The 23,818-nt window shown below is 37.8% G+C and overlaps 1 protein-coding gene across 8 annotated transcripts in view; it reads right to left on the reverse strand.

Moving 5' to 3' along the window:
* Positions 1–693: 693 nt before the first annotated feature.
* The window catches only part of dlg5a (discs, large homolog 5a (Drosophila)), a 169,134-nt gene continuing 146,009 nt past the window's right edge, over positions 694–23,818 (reverse strand). For all 8 annotated transcript variants that reach the window (XM_052041467.1, XM_052041465.1, XM_052041466.1 and 5 more), the window contains 8 exons: positions 21,094–21,242; positions 20,394–20,564; positions 18,963–19,159; positions 15,697–15,840; positions 11,758–11,885; positions 6,127–6,236; positions 4,244–4,356; positions 694–2,039 (listed from right to left, as the gene is read on the reverse strand). In XM_052041467.1, the coding sequence (XP_051897427.1) occupies positions 1,936–2,039; positions 4,244–4,356; positions 6,127–6,236; positions 11,758–11,885; positions 15,697–15,840; positions 18,963–19,159; positions 20,394–20,564; positions 21,094–21,242 (1,116 nt within the window). In that variant the 3' untranslated portion in view covers positions 694–1,935. The remainder of the gene's footprint in view (positions 2,040–4,243; positions 4,357–6,126; positions 6,237–11,757; positions 11,886–15,696; positions 15,841–18,962; positions 19,160–20,393; positions 20,565–21,093; positions 21,243–23,818) is intronic.

A 23,818-nucleotide genomic window follows, 5' to 3' on the forward strand; every position in this document is an offset into this window, starting at 1 on the left:
TTTTCTTCAGGTCATTAAGACCACAGGTAAAATTCATCACTAGCCCTTGCTGGTTAATGCCTTTGTAGAACAGCCACGTAGAGGAGTCAAACTGACCTCGGCTTCAAACGTTTCACTTTCTATCTATTGGGTATGTGAAAAGACACACACTGAATACCAGAAATTGACCTTTATTCTTGTACTAATCAATTGCTTTACATTTGATACAAAGTAACCTTTTAGCGCAGAATAAAAACATCAGTACCTGTTCGCCTTGTACCATCTCTGTCACACACTGACTGTGCCCTGCAATAACTTACATTGGCAGTAGATGCATGGGGATCTAGTCATTGAATCAGTGAGTTTAGTTTTGTATATCGAGCCGAAACTGAAAATTCTAACAGTGAGACTGAATGCTTTGTGAAAGAGAGGCTTCTTCACTGCCAGAACAAGTTATTACAGAAAATACTAAATAATTTGTTCTACCTCTCTGCAGAATGTGAATCAAATGAACAATTTGCCAAAGTTATATTTGAGGCCTTAATCTTTTTGTAGCTTTTTTTAATCCAATTATTACAATGCAATACTTTGCTTTTTGACACAGTAGGCAAGAAAATGTCCCTTTTCATTACAGTATACAAATGTAAGCAGTCTATGTGTTTTGTGGAATGTTTGCAAGGTCATCATGCGCTAGAGAATTATTGAAAAACGAGGAACAGTCGTGTTTCTTTAATGATTCATTTGCATTGAAGACGGTAGGTACAGCAGTGAACTACCTAAAAACAGGAGACGAACTGGAGGATCGAGAGCAATCCTGTGTTAGGCACACATGGATTCACAAGTGCAACATGAAAACAGAGGATACAAATGTTGACAATTTGGCACAATATATGACAAGAAACATCCATAAGCAATGCAGATTCAATGACTGCTTTCCAGACAGTGGCAACACTAACAATTATTTACTGTGCCTTATAACTACATTTACTTAGACAAATCATCCAAGGGAAATATTTTCTTAAAGTTAAATAAATCTATTTGACTGCTACACACACTGAAATGTTCTTTTTTTAAAAAAAATGCTCAACATAACTTGCAAAATTGCACCAAGATGAGTTTCTTCAATATTTACAGCTTTTAGAAAGTGTCATATCAGCATGCTAGGCCTAGCTAATAGCTCATTACTCCCTTGCTACACAATATTAGGCCCAACAATTAAGGTATTAGTTTATACAATATGATCAGATACATTATGCTGTTTACATATCAAGATCCATGCAGAAAAATATATTTGACAGACAATAAAAACAGAAACAAATGTAGTGGTCTGCCCTTCGAGGGAGTGCACAAACATTTCATAACTCACTCCAAACAGTACCAGTCACAATACCTTTTCCCAACTACAAGTTCACACTGTACCAATTTTTATAAAGTTTAACCTGCCAGTCGAATCTCAGGGCGCTATCATGTAACCAGGTAAACACGCCCATTCACATGCACAAACCTCATTCAAAAGAGCCGCCTTATCCAAAATATGAAGAGTAAGAAAACAAAAAGATAAAAACATTCAAGTAAATATTTAAAACAAATAGTCAGGAAACATTACTTGTAAACGTGTCTTTTTAGTTGCAACGTCACTTTTCCAACTTTTATTGGGGAAGGGGAATAGGGTCAAGAAGGCAGAATAAAATATCTATTTTAAAATCAGTCCTGTAAAAATCCAATTTGAAGGGTTTCTCTTTATATTGCAGTACAGTAGATGCCAGGACTTATTTAACAGCATTTACCCAACACCCTCAAGTTGACGACTTTTTCTGATCTCCAGAAATCCATTCAGCATGCTGTCTATTCTGTGTAACCCGCAATCTTCAGACAGACTTAATCCAAACTCAATGAAGCGATCGACTGCTTAAACACTCCTACACCAACGTGAGTATGAGCTGCCCAAGTGGGGTCCTAGAGAGTCCCAGCTGGGATCCAGAGGACTTTGCTTTGTTCTTGATCAACAATTGTCATGATTTGAGTGCAAATGTAAGGCAGGCTACCTCCTTGGACAATACCTACAAGAAAATAGCATAAATTAATAGGTAGAGAAAGAAGTTTATCCACTATGTAGGATTTTCTTTCACTTCTAAAGCAAAAGGTACAAGCTAGGCAAACACAAAAATAAAGTTTTTACTTGCTGCTGGGGTATTATAACCCTGCCTCTGAATCACCATCCCCTCCAATAAATACTTAAACTTTGTGATGAGACATTTTCCCTGGTTAATATATTTATTTGAAAGGGGTGCGTCAATAAAAAATAAATACAATAAACAATAATGCAGTGATTAACGTAGTCTATTTTTTGAAACCAAAATAATTAGCTATATTTCCTTAACTTCCAATTTTCTCCTCTTTTTGTTCTATTTGCCTGGGAGGGTGCGGGCTGCAGATAACAGAAAAGCAATTGAACTCTCCCACGTGGTTATTCATTGCAGATGAATCAGACAGCATCTTCAGGTAGTTCTACAGTGGAAAACTTGACTGCTGAGCCTGATTTTCTCATCACCTGAATTTGCTCATACACAGTTCGAGAGGAACGGAACTGCTCCTCATTAGCCAAGGTTCTCATGCCTTGGCTGAGAATCTGTGGCTCAGATTAAGGCCAAAACCTAAGCTACCCCGATATAAATACAGGCAACCCCCACGTTATGGCTGTTCGGGTCATGGAAATTCGCCCTTACAGAATTCACAAATCACGGCCCAAAAATTTGAGATACGGAATAAAGTTCACCCTGACAGAATTTATGTGGAAAAGGAAGTATCACATAAACAAAATTTATTCCTTTTCAACTCGCATTTCTTGACCTACGTGCAGATGATGTAGCTTCATGTTACGGAAAATTGCAATATGGATCATTTTATAATACATACCCTCCCAGAATGCAGCACATTTACTTATTGCACATGAGGAAATCTGATTAACATTTCAAGTATTTAATGCATGATGCAATGTTAACACATCTTGAGAATCATATCTTGGATATCCCATTTGCAGCAACATCCTTCAAATGACTCTATTCACAGAAGATTAGTCATACCTTAAAAATTACTGTATACCCTGTGAATAGTGATAACACTGCTTTGTGCATCAGTTTTCCTCTCAGAAGCAAAAGGCAAAGGAGAAAAAATATCCAAGTGTAAAGAATATGTATTTAGCACACACCAATCTTTGAAGCTCCGTAAGCAGTCATTTTAGTTAAGCAATAAGAGGATTTCTATTACTACAGGGCCTTTACTGAATAATCAGTTCTTGCAGTATTGTCAGCTTACTTACAATCTTAGATATGACTTCTTCGACATATTCCCCCATACGAAAAAGTAAATAAATTGAAACACACAATAGTTACATATAGAGCAAACAGTTGTACTCAGTTATATCATACTTAAAGCACCTGCCACACTAAAACAAATTAAAAGGCAAACCCAAGGAGCAGAAAATGAAAGCATACGTAAGCAATTCGTATCCAACAAGTGCTTCATTATTTAGGGATAAATTTTTCCCCCTTCCCTCTGAAACATCCAATTTGAAATTACTTTCAACAATGTTATAAATATATCATGGAAACAAAATTACACAAAGCTATGTATTTTTTGAATTACTACTGTAACCTTTGACCAGTTTCCTCTTTCATCATTCAAACTAGTATGAGCCATTATCAAGTTACTTGGTTCTCAGTCAATTTTCCAAAAGGTCTGATAATCAATTAACATTAACATCAACCCATTCAGAATTTTAGATTTCAAGTTCTTCTTCTATAGCTATTGACTACAGTTGACAATTCACAGTAGAATTGCATTGGGCAGTGCCATCTAGCGTTATTGTATTGTTAGTGGAGAGCAAAAGCAGCCGGAGAGTTAAGCTTGCCCCTGTGGCTGCAGTTAGGACAATAACATTTAATACTATGGAACATTACTCATAGATTGGAGAGTGCCAATAAGCATGTGTTGTTACTCCTTTATAAAATTATATTACCTTAATATTAAACAGCTTAAATTTGATTTATTGATTTTTATCATCATGGTGTAGTGCAAAATTCACAATCTCTTTGGGACAAGGTAATATAATTTTATGAAGTATTAGCTTAATCAGAGCTTATCACTGTCAGGCACAAATTAACAAACCAACAGTTACATTTACAGAAAAGTTCCCCTTTCCCCCACACCATGCCAATACCAGAATGCTACTTGTAAAATCAACTGTGGCATAGTAGATATCTACCTGTGAAAAACTTGCTGTATTCCTGTTCAATCTTTTGAGCAGCCTCAAACTGTTCCTTGGAATGTTTTTTTTGTGTACCTTTGTCTCGCAGAAAGATTGGATCCTTTTGCTCTCTGTAGATGAAACACCAACATTTGTTTTCAATTAAACAATGTAATGGAGTAATGGCAAAGGACTGTGATGTGAATGTATTTTTCGTCATAGAGTTGTACAGCATAGAAACAGGCCCTTCAGTTGAACATTTTGCTCATCTGCACTAATCCCATTTGCCCACATTAGGACTGTATCCTTCTATGCCTTGTCTATTTAAGTGCCTGTCTAAATGCGTCATAAATATAGTGATTGTATCTGATTACCCTACGTCCTCTGGCAGTGCAAACCAGATATCAACCCGCCTCTGTGTAAAGAAAACTTACTCCTCACATCCCCTTTAAAACTCCTTCCTCTCACTTTAAACCCATGCTCTCTTGTTTTTGATAATCCTTCAATGGGATAAAGGATTGTGACTATGTACCCTATCTATGCCTCTCATATACTTCCATCAGGTCATCCCTCAGCCTCCGTCACACTTGGGGAAACAAACCCAGCCTATCCAATCTCTCTCGCAAGTCCTCCAGTCCAGGCAACATTCTGGTGAATCTCCTCTGCACTCTCTCCAGCGCAACCACATCCTTCCTGTAATGTGGTGACTGGAACGGTGCACAGTACTCCAAGTGTTTTGTAAAGTTACAACACAACATCCCAACTCTTATATTCTATGCTCCAACCTATGAAGGCAAACATGCCGTATGCTTCTTAGCACCCTATCGACCTGTGTCATCACTTTCAGGGAACTATGGACTTGGACTCCGAGGTCTGTCTGTTCAACACTCCTTAGTGCCCTACCATTTACTGTACATGTCCTACCCCTATGTGTCTTCCCAAAATCCATCTCCTTGCATTTTTCAGGATTAGCCTTAACCTTCTTCGCAATTACAACTCTGATTTTCATATCATCTGCAAACTTTCTAATCATACCTCATAAAACAGCAGTATACTACTGTTTAAAAAAAATTGTATAGGAACTAGTTCAAGTTCCTTGCCAGAAAGAAGCTATGATCCCACCATTTTCTTGATTATAACACTGACTGATAACTATTTATTTGCTATGATATTTACTTAATGGCCTGGCCACTTTGTCAAATGCCTAATCTATTTTCTTTGGACGACCACGAGATCCTTTTAGCTTTTGAACCCCTTAAAATTATCTTTGTGTTTTTCTAAATTTTCTCCTCCCCTTCTCCAAAATCCTGTCAGCTCTGCCTTAGCCAAGAACACACATCACTATTCTCTTCCTGGACCACCAAAGATTGAAAACTTGAAAGGAAGTGAATAAGCACAATGTGGCTCTGATTTCCTTCTTTACCTTTGGAGAAATAATTTGACTCCTGGATCACACACTGAAACAGGAACCCATACTGCGAACAAAAGTAAATATGATCTCGGATCTTATAACTTGTAACACCAAAACGCAATCACCTTTAATATTCTTTAAAGCCCATTGTTATCAACTTTTTTGCCACTGGGCAATTCAATTTTCTCTGTCAGTCCTTTGCATTATTACATTGTCTCTTTATCACACTGTGTACTGACCCTCAAAAGAAGACAAAACCATCTGGAGCTGACCTACTATATGCTTCTATGTAAAAAACAACACATTACCCCGCCTTAAAAATGGGACCTGCATAACCTCTCCTAAGCTTTTGTTAATTTAGTTTCTTTTTAAATAGACTTTCTACAAGAGCAAATAATCACCGATACATCCTTATTTGCTTTATTCTACGCAGGTCTTGAATACTCACAAAATAAAGTTAGTTACTCATTAAATAATTGCATCTACTCACTTGATTTGCTTTAGGTTTTTGTACCGTATGAATATGACAATTGGGTAGATGTGAATTCGGTGCAGACGCTCAATGGCATGTGGTGCAATATCAAGCAAGCAGTGGCAGTCCTACAAATAAGGTCAAAAGTTAGTTAACAAAAACATAGTTAAGTATTATAACAAAAAGGAATACCAGAAGAGCAATCACCCATGGCTTAATCAGAAAGGCACAGGTTCAGAGACCTGAACACACCATCTTGTCTCATATCTCAGTGTACCACCTAAACACACATTTGAGTTCATTCAAAATGGAGATCGATCAGTTTCTAGATATTAAGGGAATCAAGGGAATTGGGATAGTGGAGGAAAATGAACGAGGTAAAAGATCAGCCATGACCTTGATTGATGGCAACATCAAAGAGCCAAATCGCCAACTCCTGTTCCAATTTCTTGCGTTTTTGTACTGTCATCTTTAGAATATGTTAAATCACGATCCAATTTATCCTCTCGAATAGATGCAGAGAACTTGCAGGTGATTCTTGGAATTAAACAGGGGTGTTCCGGTTGTGCCTTGACAAATATCTAAACCTTAACAGACACAGCTAATACAAGTTTATCTGCAGAACATCTGCAAATTGCTGTCATATTCACCTATATTACAACAGAAACTAGATTTAAGTATAATTAGTTGTGAAACATTTTGAGACCATTTAGAGATGTGAAATGTGCAACATTAATGCAAGTTCGTGCTTTTCTTAATGTCTTCAAGAAACTTAAATCAAGGCTGCAATGCATTTTGCTTAAATTTCAGAAAAACCTGCTCCTTTGGAGACATGTTGCATGCAGACAAGGTAGAGTTTAAACTTAAGGCATGAGGACTAGGAGGTGGCTCTGCACTGTTCTACTTTAAAATCACAAAAAAAAGCTGGGGAATGATATCAGAGCAGAAAGTAAAAGCAGGGTCTCCCAGGCCATGGGAAACTCGACAATTTAAAGGCAGCAAGAATCAGTGGGATAGGTATTTTAGGTTAGGATAGGATATCTTTATTAGTCACATGTACATCGAAACACATGGTGAAATGCATCTTGCGTAGTGTTCTGGGGGCTGCCCGCAAGTGTCGCCATGCTTCCGGCGCCAACATAGCATACCCACAACTTCCTAACCCGTACGTCTTTGGAATGTGGGATAAAACTGGAGCACCCGGAGGAAACCCATGCAGATGCAGGGAGAATGTACAAACTCCTTACAGACAGTGGCGGGAATTGAACCCGGGTCGCTGGCACTGTAATAGCGTTACACTAAAATGTTTCCTCCAGGCCTAGCGAGCTATTCATTAAAACCAAACTGCCACCCCATCCACCCTGTACCATCAACACAAACACCATCTACTCTTGCTCTTGTAGGCTTCAAACTTGAAGACTGATTCCTAGCTGAAAGGCAGCAGCCTATCAGTCAGGCTTCATATGGGCAGAATCCCTGCAGAAAATATATTTATAGGAGTCCTGTGGGGAGAGTCTGCAGGAAACCCGTTGAGGATATTGAGGAAACCCGTGCTACTCAGTTCCCTGATCTTAAAACACACCCCCCCCCAACAACCAATGAATCCTCATAACACCTTTGCAGACTTGAACACTTGGGCCAGAGTTACCAACAAGCAGTCAAAATTTGTACTTCTTTCAAATAACTCATTTACAACTTCATCACGTAGGACAAAAAGGTGATATAATCTTAAACAATATGCTTCAGTCATCATTACTGCTTAACGGTGGACTGATTTTCTATCATGCAAGAGTGGCTACTGGCAGATAACTCAGAACTCCACAGGCTAACGGGTGCACATATTGGAATGTAATGCAGTGGACTACAGGTGTAGTCACACACACAGCACTGAATCATCAGTTCAGAATCAGGTTCATTATCACTGTCTTATATGACGTGATATTTGTTGTTTGCAGTACAGTGCAAAGACATAAAAAACTATAAATTACAAAATAAATAAATAGTGCAAAAAAAAGGAAAAATAAGGTAGTGTTCATGGGTTTATGGACTGTTCAGAAATCTGATGACGGAGGGGAAGAAGCTGCTCTTGAATTGTTGGGTGTCGATCTTCAGGCTCCTGTACCTCCTCCCTGGTGGTAGTTACGAGAAGAGGGCATGTCCCAGATGGTGAGGGTCCTTAATGATGTATGCCGCCTTCTTGGGAGGCACCGCCTCTTGACAATATCCTTGATAGTCAGGAGGTTTGTGACTGTGATGGATCTGGCTGAGTCTACAATCCGCTGCAACCTCATGTGCATTGGAGCCTCCATACCAGGTGGTGATGCAACCAGTCAGAATGCTCTCCACCGTACACCTGTAGAAATTTGCAAGAGTCTTTGGTGACATACCAAATCTCCTCATGAAGCAGAGCTGCTGGCATGCCTTCTTTGTAATTGCATTAATGTGCTGGGCCCAGGACAGCTCCTTGGAGATGTTGAAACCCAGGAACTTAAAGCAGCTCACCCTTTCCACTGCTGACCCCTTAATGAGGACTGGTGTGTGTTCTCCCGATTTCCCCTTCCTGAAGTCCACAATCAATTCCTTGGTCTTGCTGATACTGAGTGCGCGGTTGTTGTTGCAACACCACTCAACCAGCCGATCTATCTCACTCCTGTACATCTCCTCATTGCCAATGAGATTTTACCAACAACTGTGGTGTCATTGGCAAATTTATAAATGGCGTTTGAGCTGTGCTTAGCCACACAATCATGAGTGTAGAGAGAGCAGAACAGTGGGCTAAGCACTCATCCTTGAGGTGTGCCTGTGCTGATTGTCAGCGAGGAGGAGATGTTATCACTGATCCGTACTAACTGTGGTCTCCCGATGAGGAAGTCGAGGACCCAGTTGCAGAGGGAGGTACAGAGGCCCAGGTTTAGAAGCTTGGTGATTAATACTGAAGGGATGATGGTATTGAACCTCGAACTGTAATCGATAAACTGTTATGCTCTCTGCAAACTTGAGAGTCAATGTCATATCAGTATGTCTGTTTTTTTGTACTTCTACAATTCACCAAAAATATGCAGGGCTCAAGAGATATCTGAACTCAAAAGCCAAATATGAAGCTTCCTCACACTTCTTTTACTTCAGTGCATATGCAACCATTCAGGACAGGAGGACCCGTGTGAAGTCTTGCAGGTTCAGCATTGGCCTGTCATATTTAATGGTTGTAATTGCACATCGATTAGCCATATGTTGAAAATGCAGAATTCACAAAATTATGGGATTAAATAAAGGTTTAAAATGTGAAATACAACACAGAAGGAAGCCATTCTGCCATTCAAGCCAGTTTCTTAACTGAAGCCTTTTATTCCATTTTCATGTCTCTGTTCTTTCTGTGTATCCTTTAATATTACATCCAAACACTAATCCAATTTCCTATTAAATGTTATCAGGTACTGTGCTTCAATAATCATCTGACAAGGCTCCCATGTTCTTATAACCCTGGAACAAAAAATGGACTCTTCATAACTTTTCCAATAATACAGCTCATGTCTTTTTGTTACCAATTCATGAAATCTTGGAAACAATTTTCTGCTATTTATCCTCTGAAAACCAAATCTAATTTTGAAAGTATTAACTTTGTGGACAGTAGCTTTGAAGAGAAATGAAATCAAATAGCTATCTAAAAGTCACATACATAAGTTAACTCCCTACTGATATTATTTTTGCACAGCAAACTATTGACATTGATGTTGGAAGTGAAGACAACTAAAGATGGCTCAGCAAGCTTCTGGCTTTGTCAGTAGTCTGAAGGAGAAAAGTTGTTCATCTGCCAGGTACAAGTTTGTAACATCATTCATTTGGTTGCATTATACTGCCCAGAGCAGATGGAGTGTGAAGAATAAATAATCTTCTCCCTCCCCTGACCCGTTGAATTCCTTTTAGAAATAATTAGCTTCAAGGAAAGGCTCACAAATATTAAATCAGTATATCCAAACCAATCTGCAGAAGATGCCTTACAGAAAGTGGGCTGCATGCATCTTGATGCCACCATTAAAGTCTCTTTGGTAAATCTTGGATGTAATGGCATTAAAAAATGTGGCAGGAATTACTGAATACATGGTTGAAAAGGATCGCTTTCCTTCCCTGCCCAAATGTTAACGCATTTTAAATCTTGAACAGAAATTGCTCAAGATATCAAAGAGCAATGTCATCAAAACAAGAGGAAAAGAATGGGGAATGCAAAGTTAGCAATAAGTCTGATAAGATAAAGTTGACAAGGAAGGATTAATCAAAGTAAAAGCTTTACAAAGAGCCTACTACATACAACTCCTTTTGGGATTACACGATTCTGCTGCAAAAGCTGAATTCAAACCTACACTTTTGATTTCAATGCATCATATATTAAGGAAGAGTCCACTTTCCATTTAAAAACAACTCAAATACACTCTCAACAAGATGCTCAAGCTCACTGGAATAGTGATTTTCAAGCTCTTACATGCATCATCCACCTCCAAATATTGCTGCACTACTGAGAACTCTTGAGTAATAATGACTTACTCCAGAGAACCCTGTGACTTCAAGGTGGGTTCCCAGGAACATACTGCAGAAACTGATAAGTATCCAAGGTGCCTCTATTACAACCTTCCAAAGATAATAGCAAAATTGTAGAAATTTGTTGGTATGTAGCAGTATAAATAGTATACTAAACACTTAAGTCATGAATATCTCAGTGTCAGAGTTGGAAAGCACAGAATCAGGCCCTTTGGCCCATCCTGACTGTACTAATCCCACTTACCTGCAATAGGTTCACAGCCTTCTATGCTTTCGCGATTCAAATAGTTCTCCATGAGCTTCTTACATGTTGTGAGGGTATCTGCCTCTATCACCTCCCTAGGCAGTGCATTCCAGAGTCAATCACTCTGAAAAAATTCTCTCAGATCCTCTTCTAAACCTCTTACCTTAATCCTACATCCTCTTGTAGATTATCTCCACCATGGAAAAGATATCCTTACTATCTACTCCACTTGTAATTTTGTATACCTCCATCAGGTCACCAGTCAGCTTCCCCTCTGGTCCTGGGAAGACAACTACAGCCTATCCAATCTGTCCTTGTAAATGATATGCTCCAATCCAGGTAACAGCTGGTGAATTTCCTCTGCATCCTCTACAGCACAATCACATCTTTTTAATAATGTGGTGACCAGAACTGCAAACAATATTCTAGTTACCTCTGTTCATCAACACTCCCTCAGGCACTACCATTTACTGTGTATGTCCTATCCTTGTCTGCCCTCCCAAAATGCAAGACCTTGCATTTGTCAGGATTATATTCCATCCGCTATTGTTCTGTCCAACTTTCAACTGGCTATATCATGCTCATAATTTCCCCGAGGCACATTATAGAGGGGGTTTTCTGTACAAGTGAGTGTATTTATGCCTTATGAGGTCTTGGAGCAGGAAAAATGCCATCTTCAAATATAATACACAATTCAAACACAGTTAAAATTGCTTTCAGGATTGGAAATAATCTAAATTGCCATAGTGCATATATATTTTTTAAATACTGGAAGTAACATAATATCTGTACTTAGCTTATAATGCACAATATATCATCCAGAAACACAAATAATCAAACTATAGAGATAAATATCGAGAGAAGAGAACCACCTTCTCAGTTATTTCTTTAATGGAGGCAACAGTTGTGACATCAAAATGTCCACTCCTCCTCTTGTAATCAATGAAGAGATAGTCTGCTACTCCTCGTTCAATGGCCTGCTGGGAAGCTTTCATAACCTCTGAAAAGAAAGGGGGTAGGAGAAATTAATACATGGAACAGCTTGGTCTTCAGACAAAATTATGTTTTAATACCAAACTGCTTATAATGTAATGTAGACTTCAACTAACAATGAGGTTTCACTGACATCTTCAGCAAGTGGGAATGCAAGATCTGAAAGATGGCTTCTAATGGAAGTGAAAATCTTAAATGATTCTTCCAAAAGAATACCACAAGCCTGGCAACTATTGCAAAGAGAAGGAAAAATCTGATATTTCAAAAAGCTGAAATAAAATTAAGGGCATAAAAAGTCAATGCCTGTAAGTGAACTAACCTTCCAGAAGCATCATTTGACATTACTATGTTGCTCACTATGAGGCCCTCCCAGCATGGTAAAACTTGTTGAGAATTATTTGTTACAATGTGATGGACAACTTTGATAGTATCCGTCTCCAGCAGAAGTTGTTTCCACAAGCGAGCGGTTTATAAACTTGAAGTGTTAATGGTTAATCATGCGATACAGGCTAACTTCCCTAGTAAGGGAGGCAGTTTCCTTCTCCAAGGACCTTAGTGAGCATAAGCAGGTGGAAGACAGTCGGCACCTCATTCCTGCTCTGTCATTAAATATGACCTTTGACCTCAGCACCAACCCCTTATCCCATGCTTCCCTTAAAATCATGTTGAATATTCTTAGCAACTCAAGTCTCCAGCCCTCTCAGGTAGATCATTCCAAAGATTCATTCCCCTCTGGATGAAGAAACCTTCTTCTCAATTCTGTCCTGAATGGTCAACTCCTTATTTTGAGACTATGATCCCAGGTTTTCGATACCACAACCAGGAGAAACATCAACTTTGCACCCCTTTTCTTAAGAATTAATAGTCAGGAATTAATATTTTGTATATTTAAATGAGATCATCTCTCATTCTTCTAAATTGAAGAGATTATTCGTCAAATCTGCTTAATCTCTCCTCATATGACACACTCTCCATCCCAGTTGACCATAGCAATGATTTTGTTTTTATTGATAGCAACTCAGAATTCTCAGAACTTCTCATAACAAAATTTAGCAAACCTTGAGGTTTCCAATCCAATAGATTAGCCATTGGTACTGTTGTATCATTAGTGCTGGCAAAGGGTTACATCTGAAATGCTTCTCCCTTTCAAATGTTGATGATTTATGTGCATTTCCTGTTTTAAACCATGGGACTATAAATTTTATCTGAAGACTGACTGCACTAGCTTCATGCAGTAATTAAATTCCCAACAAATCATAATGGACAATGATAGAAACAAGACATAAACAGCAAAGAAAAAAGAACAGCCAATTTAGAAAAAAATTGAAATGATTTGTGGGCTACCATCTGGACAAATGCTGTTAACATGCAAGTGCAGCAAGCAGTTGGGAAAACAAATGGTCTGTTAGCCTTTATTACAAAGGCATGATGTACAAGAAAAAGGAAGTCATTGTGCAATTATACAGGATTATGATGAGATTATATCTAGAGTACTTTGTACAGTTTGGGTCTTTTTACCCAAGGAATGATATACTTGCCTTACAGGGAATACAAAGATTCAGCAGCCTGATTCTAGGAATGAGAGAACTGGGAGAGATTGAGTAGAGTAGGCCTATATTCTCTTGAATTTAATCAAAGTGGTAGATGATCTACATTTAAACAAAATTCCTAAGATGATTGACTAGTTAGACATCATAGTTTCAAAATAAGGAATGGATGTTAGAACAGAGATGCATAGAAATCTCTTCACTGAAAGCTCCAAACTGTGAAGGGTTTTGAATTCTCTGCCCAAATGCTCTCTGTGGATGGTCAGTATTGAATACATTCAAGGGGAATATTAATAGATCAAAGGATATGAGAATAGAATGGAAAGATAGTGTTGAGGGATAAGATCAGTTGTGATCTCACTAAATGGGAAACAAGGCTTGAAAGGCAGAATGGCCTCCTAATCCCATATCATATGGTTGAAGGACACAAAACGTATCAACAACCTTCATCAGCAGAATGATGAATTTGGTGCAAAACAAAATAAAATAAAAAACCTACATAAATAGTGATTGATTGCAAGGAGTGAATCTAAGAGTATTACCTAATCTCACAGTTGGTTATAGCGCATCCTAACTATCTCCTAACTTCTGGTTGCCCACTCATTTTCTCTGTAACTAATTTGTGACAATACTTATACCTGACTGGCCTGACCACAATTTTTATACACTTTAAAAACTCAAAATACACAGTGATGCTGTAATATTTCCTGTATTCTTCATCAAGGCAAATGAAGATTGCAGTTTGCATGCAGGTGCGGCAAATGCTTAGATAAGTAACTGCTTTGTTAATTCTTCTTAGAAATAAGTTGTTAAGTACAAGCTAAGTCATACTACGAATGCAAACAATCTTGTTGAAATCATTTTTGCAATACAATGTATAGAGTGGGACTCTTAAATTGGCTACAAAAAAATTGTATAGTATTTTTCACATCAGATGAACTAAAAGGGCCTCCAGGTAATGAAGTTGTGCCTCAATACAGTTGTTTATTTCCCTTTTACTTAAAGCAGATTTTCCAGTAAATAATCATTCTTTCAAACAAAATCATATGATAGGATAGCAGGCGGCAATCTAGCCCATCAGGTCTTAACCAGCTGCTCTGCTAATCTCCCTTCAACTCTTGTAGCTTTTCATATTAAGGACTACTAAAGGCAACCTCCACATTATGGGGGGGGGGGGGGGTTGCATCCCTAGAAAGCGGTCCATATCGCATTTTTCTATAACGTGAAGACGCGTCATTTGTGCCATTGCATGTGTGGCAAGAAATGAGAGTTAAAAACAAAGCGTTCATTTACTTTTTGTTTTAAATTTTGTAACAGCAAATTTTATTCCACATCTCAAATTTTTGGTGGTGATTTGTGAATTGTGTAAGGGCAAATTTCTGTTAACCAAATGGCTGTAATGTGCGGATTGTCTGTACTTGCAACAAGCTATTAGGAATGTAGTACTGGTTGCTTGACAAGTTTTATCAGCATTACCTCTGTTTCTTTTTATAATTGGATATTATTATTGAATGTTTAGCCATTTTTCTGAATATAAAATCTACATCTGGTATTCTATGCTCTAAAGGAGATCCCAACAACTCCATTCTATTCACATGACTGTAATACCTTCGAGAACACAAGAGATTCTGCAGATGCTGGAATCTGGAGCAACACACACAAAATGCAGAAGCCAGGTCAGGGGAGAGGGAGGAGCACAGGCTGGCAGGTGATAGGTGAGTCCAGGTGAGAGAGGAATGTGGAATGATTGTGCTCCTCCCCCTCCCATCTTATTCTGGCTTCTGCCCTCTTCCTTTCCAGTCCTGATGAAGGGTCTCAACCCAAAATGTCGACTGTTTATTTCCCTCCATAGATGCTGCCTGGCCTGCTGAGTTCTTCCAGCATTTTGTGTGTGTTGATGCCTTCGAGAACATCTCCTCTGTATTATCTCTAAAGTCTTTGCATCTATTTAAAGTTTGGTGCTCAGTCTTGAATACTCTAACATGGTACATAAATTGCACATTTCCTCATGATTTATGCACTTTCTATTTATGAAGCACAGAACCCTATTTGCTTTGTTACTTTCACTGATATTTTAAGGTGGCAGGATTGGTTAGGAAATACAGTTAAATTTTTTTTTTAACCTAATTTTACAAATTAATCACTTTTGTCCTATAATCTCTTAAGGGAGAAACAATTATGAAAGATCAGTCAGATTTCAATAAGTCTCCAAAGTAAGCACAGAATGACAAGTACAAATCTTAACATTATGAACAATTTATTTAAACATACCTAATGGACATCTGCAGAACTTTCCAGCAGAATCTTTGACGAGCATATCCTTTACAACATCCACTAATGGTCCCAGGATAAGCACAGGTCTTGGGGAAGTGCATTCTATTTTCTGCACTCTTTGATATGCCAAACTTCCAGAATCTAGCAAAGAAAAATGAAATGTGACATCCACTTAACATCTAAACACAATGGCTGACAGACAAATCCTAACTGGATTTAGTAAATTAAGCAAAACTGCTTTTCTGAACATCTTGGGAATTAATGTAATAATTTTAACTCTTTAAAAAAAAGAACATTTGTCGCCAAATTTTACAAAAAAAACTTGTAAAGAATGGCTAATAACAGAACTAGACAAATAAAAGAAGATTAAGAGTTTGAGCAATTGCTAAAGAAATAGTTAAAAAGGTAAAAAATACAGAGATAACGGGTTTTCTTGCATTTCAGTGGAGGTCGTATGTTATAATAACCTCAAGGTACCCGATTGTATAATAGAGCTGAATTAGCCTGCACAGTTGAAAGAACAAATTACAAAACATTCTAGATTAATGATCACATTTTTGCTGGTGTCAATTCATGCTGCTTGCATGATGGGATTCTGTCAGTTTCCCCAATAATATAGCTGACACCCATTCTCAAAAACAGGAAAGGCTATTTGAAGATTTTATACAAAAAAAGAGCAACTGTTTATAGTTCAGATTTGCACGGGATTTCATACAGGGTGGAAAGCTGCCTCTGAAACCACTCAAAGTTCACATTGGTACTAACTTCATGGGTAAAATTAAGAATGAGGTCCTACAATGTGAATTCAGGGAGATAAGTAGCAGAATAAAGAGCAGGACCTCTAAGAATTACTTCTGATGCTACATACTAGTGAGATTGGTCATCTTCTAGAGGTGTGTAAAATCATGAGGGGCATGAGGAATCAAGAACTAGAGGGCATAGGCTTAAGGTGAGAGGGATAAGATTTAATAGGAGCTTGAGGGGCAACTTTTTTTTAGACAGAGGGCAGTACATATATGGAATGAGCTCCCAGAGGAAGTGGTTGAGGCAGGTGCAATAACAACTTTTAAAAGACAGTTGGACAGTTACATGGATAGGAAAGGTTTAGAGGGATATGGGCAAAAAAAAAAGCAGCTTGTGTCAAGATCAGAGAACTGAAAACAGGTAAAGCTCTACAAGAGTATAGAATGTGCAGGGAGACACTTAAAAATTTAGATCTGAAATTAGCTTGGTGGTAGGAAACAGAGGATGATGGTTGAGGGATTTCTTTTGGCACTTGGAAGCCTGGGAACAGTGGTATACTACAGAGATTGGTGTTGGAACCTTTCCTGTTTGTCATTATACATGAATGATCTGGAACACAGTACCTGAGAGGACTCACAATATACAAGTACTATTCAGATGAGCACGTAATCAAAATCTTGACAACCTCTGTAAACCATATACTTACATTGATCAATTAACTTGTCTGCTAATAGAATCCAACCTTTCATGCTCAGCTAATTTTACACTGATGCTAGCAAGAATGCTTTTTTTTGGATTGCAGTTATACTGTCGGTTTTGGGTTCATATGTAGTAGCTTCAAGGGACAGCAAGTCTTAAGCTAGTTCACAGGTGTATTAAATGCCAGTGGTCTAAGTACTGTCTCACAGTATTTTAGCAACAGAGTATAATTCCAATATGCTGTAAAACCTGGGTCAAGAAGAACTTATGGCTTTCCATATCTTCTGGATACCTTACAAATGCTATTAATTCCCAACATTTCAGAAAGCAGTTACTGCTATTGCTTTCCTACAATGATAATCTGTGCATATGACAATAAACTCGACTTTGACTGAAAATTTATTTTAACTAAGTCTACTCTTGACCAATTGTTCCCATAGAATGTTGATAATTTGAAGACAACATTTTGGAAATGCAAATACTGGAACAGACACAGATCTACCAAATCCCAAATATCAGTGCTTTTATTTTCATATGCCGAAAGCATTGTTTTATATTTCTACCATTTTCTACTTCTACACTAGATCTTTATTGAGTGAATGACTATTTGTATTCTGCTGGTACAAACATAGGGTTTAATAATGGATTCATCTATGTCGCCTTAAAACACAGAGGCATGTGAATTAGGAGCAGGATTAGGCCACTCAGTCCCTCAAGCTTGCTCTACCATTCAATAAGATCCTGGCTGTTCTGATTGTAATCTTCATTCCACATTCTTGTCTCTCTGCAGTAACATTTCACCCCTTGTTGATTAAGTACTTATTCCCCTCTGTTAAAAATATACAAAGACTCCACTTCCAACAACCCTTCGAGGAAGAGAATTCCAAAGACTCACAACATTCTGAGGAAAAAAAAATCACCTCTGCTCTGTCTTAAAAAGGTGACCCTTTATTTCTTCTTTTGAACAGTGATGTCTCATTCTTGACTCTCCCACAAGAGGAAACATTCTCCCCACATCCATCCTATCAACATCTGTGGGGATCTTGCATGTTTCAGTCCAAGTCCCCTCTCAGTCTTCTAAACTCCAGCAGATACAAGCACAGTTCGTCCAACCTTGCCTCATAAGATAACCTGCTCATTCCAGATAGTGGTCTACCAACGTTCTCTGAACTACTTCCAATGCATTAATACCTTGCCTTAAGGAGACCAATGCTGCGCACAGTACTCCCATTGTGGTCTTAACCAATACTCTGTTTAACTGAAACATAACTTCCATACTTTTGCATTCAATAACATTGTTAGCTTTTCTAAATTATTTGTATCACCTGCATATTAACCTGTTGTAAATCATGCTCTTGGATACCCAGACCCCTTCTGCACCTTGCACTTCTGCAATCTCTCATCAGTTAGATAACAAGCATAATTTCTTACCTCTGCCAAATGGACAATTTGACATTTTTTCACATTAAACTCCATTTGCCAGATCTTTGCCAATTCACTGATCCTTCCTAAATCTCTTTGTAACCTCCTTGTGTTCTCTTCACAACCCCCCGTCCTACCTATTCTTGTGTCAACAGTCCAACAAAAGCACTTGTTGATTCCTTTGAAACTGCTGGCCAGTGCCGAACCCAAAATAATCACAGATAGTTAACTAAAGCAGGTTTCATCGCCTTTCAGTTATTCGGGGAGCACAGCAACCAAAAGTCCCTTGGAAGCTGGACATTTCCAATCTTCCGTTAATTACCTTTTCAATCAAGCCATTTCATGCTCATTGAATTCGTTACTGAAGTAAGATTTCTTACTAAAATTGAACAAAATACCTTCCAACAAAGGGATAGAATCAGTGCTTATGGCGTCAAGGGCCAACATCTCCTTTCCATCTTTTGAATTATTCCGTTTATGTTTTTGCTTTCGCCGAAAGAATGATCTTCTGGCCGCTGCTGACAGAGTCTTAACAGAGCCATTTTCATCCTTGACCTCGGACATACTATGTCTTCTACAGAATTCCTGGTCCATCCTGGGAGAAATATACAGTTAATAGCCTCCCCTATAGAGTAATTATCTCGGCGAAGGTACACACATGCACTAATTATTTTTGAAGTTTAAACACTATTGCATGGATAAACAAAGCAGCAAATTTAAGAACAGCAAGCTGGAATAAATCACTACACTATTTGTATGAGTTTAGTGAGGACTGTGTGTGGATCAGGACACTGCAAGACATGTTCCTCTCCAGTGAAATGGACCATCTCTGATAGACAGTTAAGTCCAAGAAAATAGCCTAACTTAGCACTTCAGTGGGTGGAACATTTCAAGCCCTAGCACGTGATGCCATTTACAACCAGAGATCCCCACACTGTGCAGTATGTCATCCCATACTGGAGCTAGAAATGCTCAGCAAGTTGCTGCTTGAAGACTGGCTCAAGTTTAGCATAGGTGCAGTAGGTTCCAGAGAAGTGAGTGTGGGCAACTCACTGCTGCCAAGACCTTAGGTGAGAAATGGCAGCTCTGACTGTGCAAATTACCTTGGTATGAATTGGAGCATCAGCTTAGGGAATGTACTCAAGTACTAGATTTAAGACTCAGAGATGTTCTTCTACCGATGATGTAAACAGACAACTTTACAGAAAGTATTAAAGTCAGATGGCCTATTTTCCCCTTAATTGTTAAATTATAGTACGCACAATTATAAAATATAAATACCAAACAAGGTTTAACAAAATTCAAAGTTTTGATCTCAAATAATAACGGTAATTATGGAACATCCTTTGCAACAGTGCAATTAAGACCAGGACTATCTTCCACTCAATTTTTAAGCATGTCTCTTGCTGTAGTGTCCAATATTTAAGGATGACTTAGGACAATGTTTTGAAACATCATGACCTCTTCACAGTTTAACCTGAATGCTGCTGCGACCTACCTGTTGGTGCTACTTTTTGTCGTCCCAAATCAGGCACTTTTAAACAAGGAATATAACCTTTCCTTCATAGCCCCTTCCTCAGAATATTCCACTGAGTTAAGCCAAGCCAAATTTTGGGGAACATTTACTTAGATTACTTACATGCTCAGATCTGGAGTAGAATGAACCCACAACCTCCTGACATAAAAGCAAAAGAGTTACTTGTGTGCAATGTTTATTAAAAAAAAGTCTGTGGCAAAATGCAGCAGATTTCTCATTCTCCAAACTCAGTGAGTTTTGTTTTGTCATAAACATATTTATCCAGACTACCATTTCATCATTGGCTTCTTACATGTATTTGCTGGGGATATGTCCTCTTTCAAGTTTCTGAGCATTTTCATCCAATTGCCAAGCCATCCAGTAACCAAAATTTCCTTGTGGCAGAGTGTCATCAACATAAAGAATATCATCCTTCTTAAAACTCAGATCGTGTTCTACTTCTGCAACTCGATCATAAAGTGCTCTAGGAAACAATGCAGAGGAAAATCCTATGAAACGCAAACAAATGTTGCATTCCTTGAATCAATTAGGGTTTCCACAAAAAAAAAATCTTCATGTGTCCAAACTAAGTTAAATAATAATCTAAAAGCATTAGAAAACTGAAATATCAAACCTGTGCCAACAACATCAACAGTGTCTTTTAGAAAAAAAATTACCATATATTTGGATGAGGCAAAATACCTAATAAAAAAATGCACTCAATCTTTTCAACATCAAAAAGATGACATTAAATACTATCCTCTGTAATAAAAAATTATACCACATGCTTATAATTAATGAAAAAATAAACAAATATATCATATGCATCACTGATATTTATGGAATTCTACTATTAGACCACTGTAAATATTGCTATAGCTCAACCTTAATAATTTATTTTTATCCAAGTGTTGTATTTTGTTCATTGTCTCCGCATTATACAGAATTTTTCCCTACAGTGTTCATCTACTTGATGACTGTGCATAACGTTCAGTGATAACTTCAGATGATACCTGATATAGAATCCATCTCCTGCTTCATCTCTGATCTTGTTGAATTCCTCTATCTTATACTGAGCCTTCACAGAGATCGACTCTGTGGGCTTCAGCATTTCAACATAGGCCTGCTCTGCTGTTACATTTCGCATATCCATACCATTGTACTATAATAACAAGGAAAATGGCAATTAATAAAATCATGAAGTAAAATTTGCTCTATAATTACATTTTCACAAGCTTAGTTTTTCTGAAAAAGACAATATTTTGTCTTTTTGCCATTTCTAATTGAGTTGTACAAAGGTTGCTGAAATAAAGCTATAAAACCAAGTGGAAGAAAACTTCTACTATTTGAATACAATTGTTGTCCAGTTTCACTGCTTTATTCTTTGACAAAAAAGATGAGTAATTCCCTTGACTCGGTAACATTTGAACCAAAGACAAAAAAGTATAGTTTTAGATCTGATAATAACTTTAAATTCAGGTGAAAGTATACAGGAAAACAAATCACTGGAGAAAGACTATTGCAGTTTGTAACATAACCTGCAAAATGAGCTCAATAAATGAGGTTTGGTGTTTTCCAGCAAAATCTTTGAATGTTAGAAGCATGTTTCAGACAGTATGTTAAAAACAAGCTTTCCTTTTATCCTTTCACAATATCACATTAATGCAGGAGAAGAAAAATATATTCATCATACCACCTGAGACAAATGTAAGTGTGTAAGTTCTTACTGCCCTCCTGTGGACTGCATTGTTACCTGTATGTAATAGATATTTTAATATACAATTTAAATATTCATGCATAATTCAAAGATCTACTTATTTTTAGTTAAATATATCAAATAGTTCTTCATATCTGGCAGCTGTGGATACAGTATGGTCTGCAAAGCTTAAAAGTTAGGCATTTATGTGGTTTATTCAGCAAGTTACACTGGGGATGCAATGCCATTTGATACGTATGCAGAAAACAGCAATCTTTTTTGCCACTTGTGTGAATTGCCTGAGTGAATCTCTTTAGGAAATGGTTGCATGGGAACTTGGGTGACCTTTCCCCACCTGAGGGACAAAAGCACCTAACAAATGTGCGATGCCATGCCACGAAGAGGCAGCAGGGAGGTGCCAAGTAGGAACACTGAAGTACAACAGTAAACAATCTCCAAGCTGGTCCAGATCAATAACACAGGCAAAAAAAAAAAATTCTTGAATGAGCTTCACTTATAGAATATATATGACTCCTATATTCTTCAATCATCCAGTCTCCACATAGAAATTATAAAATTTCAATTGTATAGGAACTAATTGTGTGTCTTTATTAATGCAAGCCATGTGAAGGCTTGAAACCGATAGTACTTAAACACTTGCCCCAAGAAGTGAAGATAACCAAGCAAAAAATTGCAGCAAGCTTCAGGTTTGCAGATGTCCCTCTAAATATTAACAAGGACCCTCTAAACATTAAGCTATGAGGTGAAAAGTACACAAACAAAGAAACCTCTAAATATTTTTTGATTGGTGATATCGTGGAGATGAGGGAATTAACCAAACTTTCACAACCAACATAACAAATTAAGTGATAGCACTTAATTTCCATTTGGGAATGTACCAGAAACTGACTTCCCCACTGCCAAGTCAACAAATTATCTTTGCTTGTCCCAACTGATCTAAAGACAAAGAACCTACTTAATATTCTTCTGGAAAACAGAACTTCAAATGATATCTGTTCAAGAAACACGACTGCTAAAACAGAAGATTTGGAATAAAAGAGACTGAAATTTTTACTTGATACTATATTTTGTTTTAGTTACATCACTGACTCCTGGCAGGTTTAACTGATAAAACATTCATTGTTCCTTTCTCATGTAGCCCAATTCATTTCATCCAAAATTCTAAACAATTACCTACATTTCCAATTCTATAAACATTACAGTAAGCTTCTATTAGTGAAGCCATCTCACATCATGGAAATAACTCAAATGCTTGTAAGAAATGCAAGTTTCTAGCAACAGCAATGACCACACAATTTTTGGCAACAGTGATGGGATGAATGAACCCAGATACAGCCCGATTTCATTGCCGACCCTCATCTCCCCCTCAACCACCACCCTCCCTCATAACTTTCAAGAAAGTTGCATGAGGGCACATCCAAAATATAAAATGACAGTGGCTCCATTTTGTTTTTAGGAGATAATAAAGTGGACTGGTAGGTGTGTCCAGCAAGGAAAGTCAGGCCAGCTCTTCAACAAAAGAATCAAAACACTAAAGTTTTGCAGATGATAGAAAGAATACTTAAAATGTTCCCAACCATCTATTAATCTCTGGCTTAATGACTAGAGGAAAGGATTGCATTTATATGCCCACTTTCAGAGCATTTTATTGTCAAATAATTTTGAAGTGCTATAATTATTGGAAAGTAGGAAATGCAGCAGCCGATCGGCACACAGGAAGCTTACTGTAAAGTGATAGTAATGATAATCTACTTTACTGGTGCTGATTATGTCCAGGACACAAGGAGAAATGTCTTTGCTTCACTTTGAAATAACACGGCAGACCTTTTATATCCAGCTGGGACCTCAACTTAATGACTCATCTGAAAGCTGGAACAGCCGACAATACTTCACTGGAGTGTCAGCCTACATTTACATACTCAGATCTTTGGAGTGAAACCTAAACTCGCAACCTTCTGATTTAGAACCATGAGTGTTACCAACTGAGCCTGTGCTGGCATTGTGCAAACTGATGTAAATTA

The sequence above is a fragment of the Pristis pectinata genome, chromosome 30, assembly GCF_009764475.1.
Source record: "Pristis pectinata isolate sPriPec2 chromosome 30, sPriPec2.1.pri, whole genome shotgun sequence".
Classification (NCBI taxonomy): Eukaryota; Metazoa; Chordata; class Chondrichthyes; order Rhinopristiformes; family Pristidae; genus Pristis; species Pristis pectinata.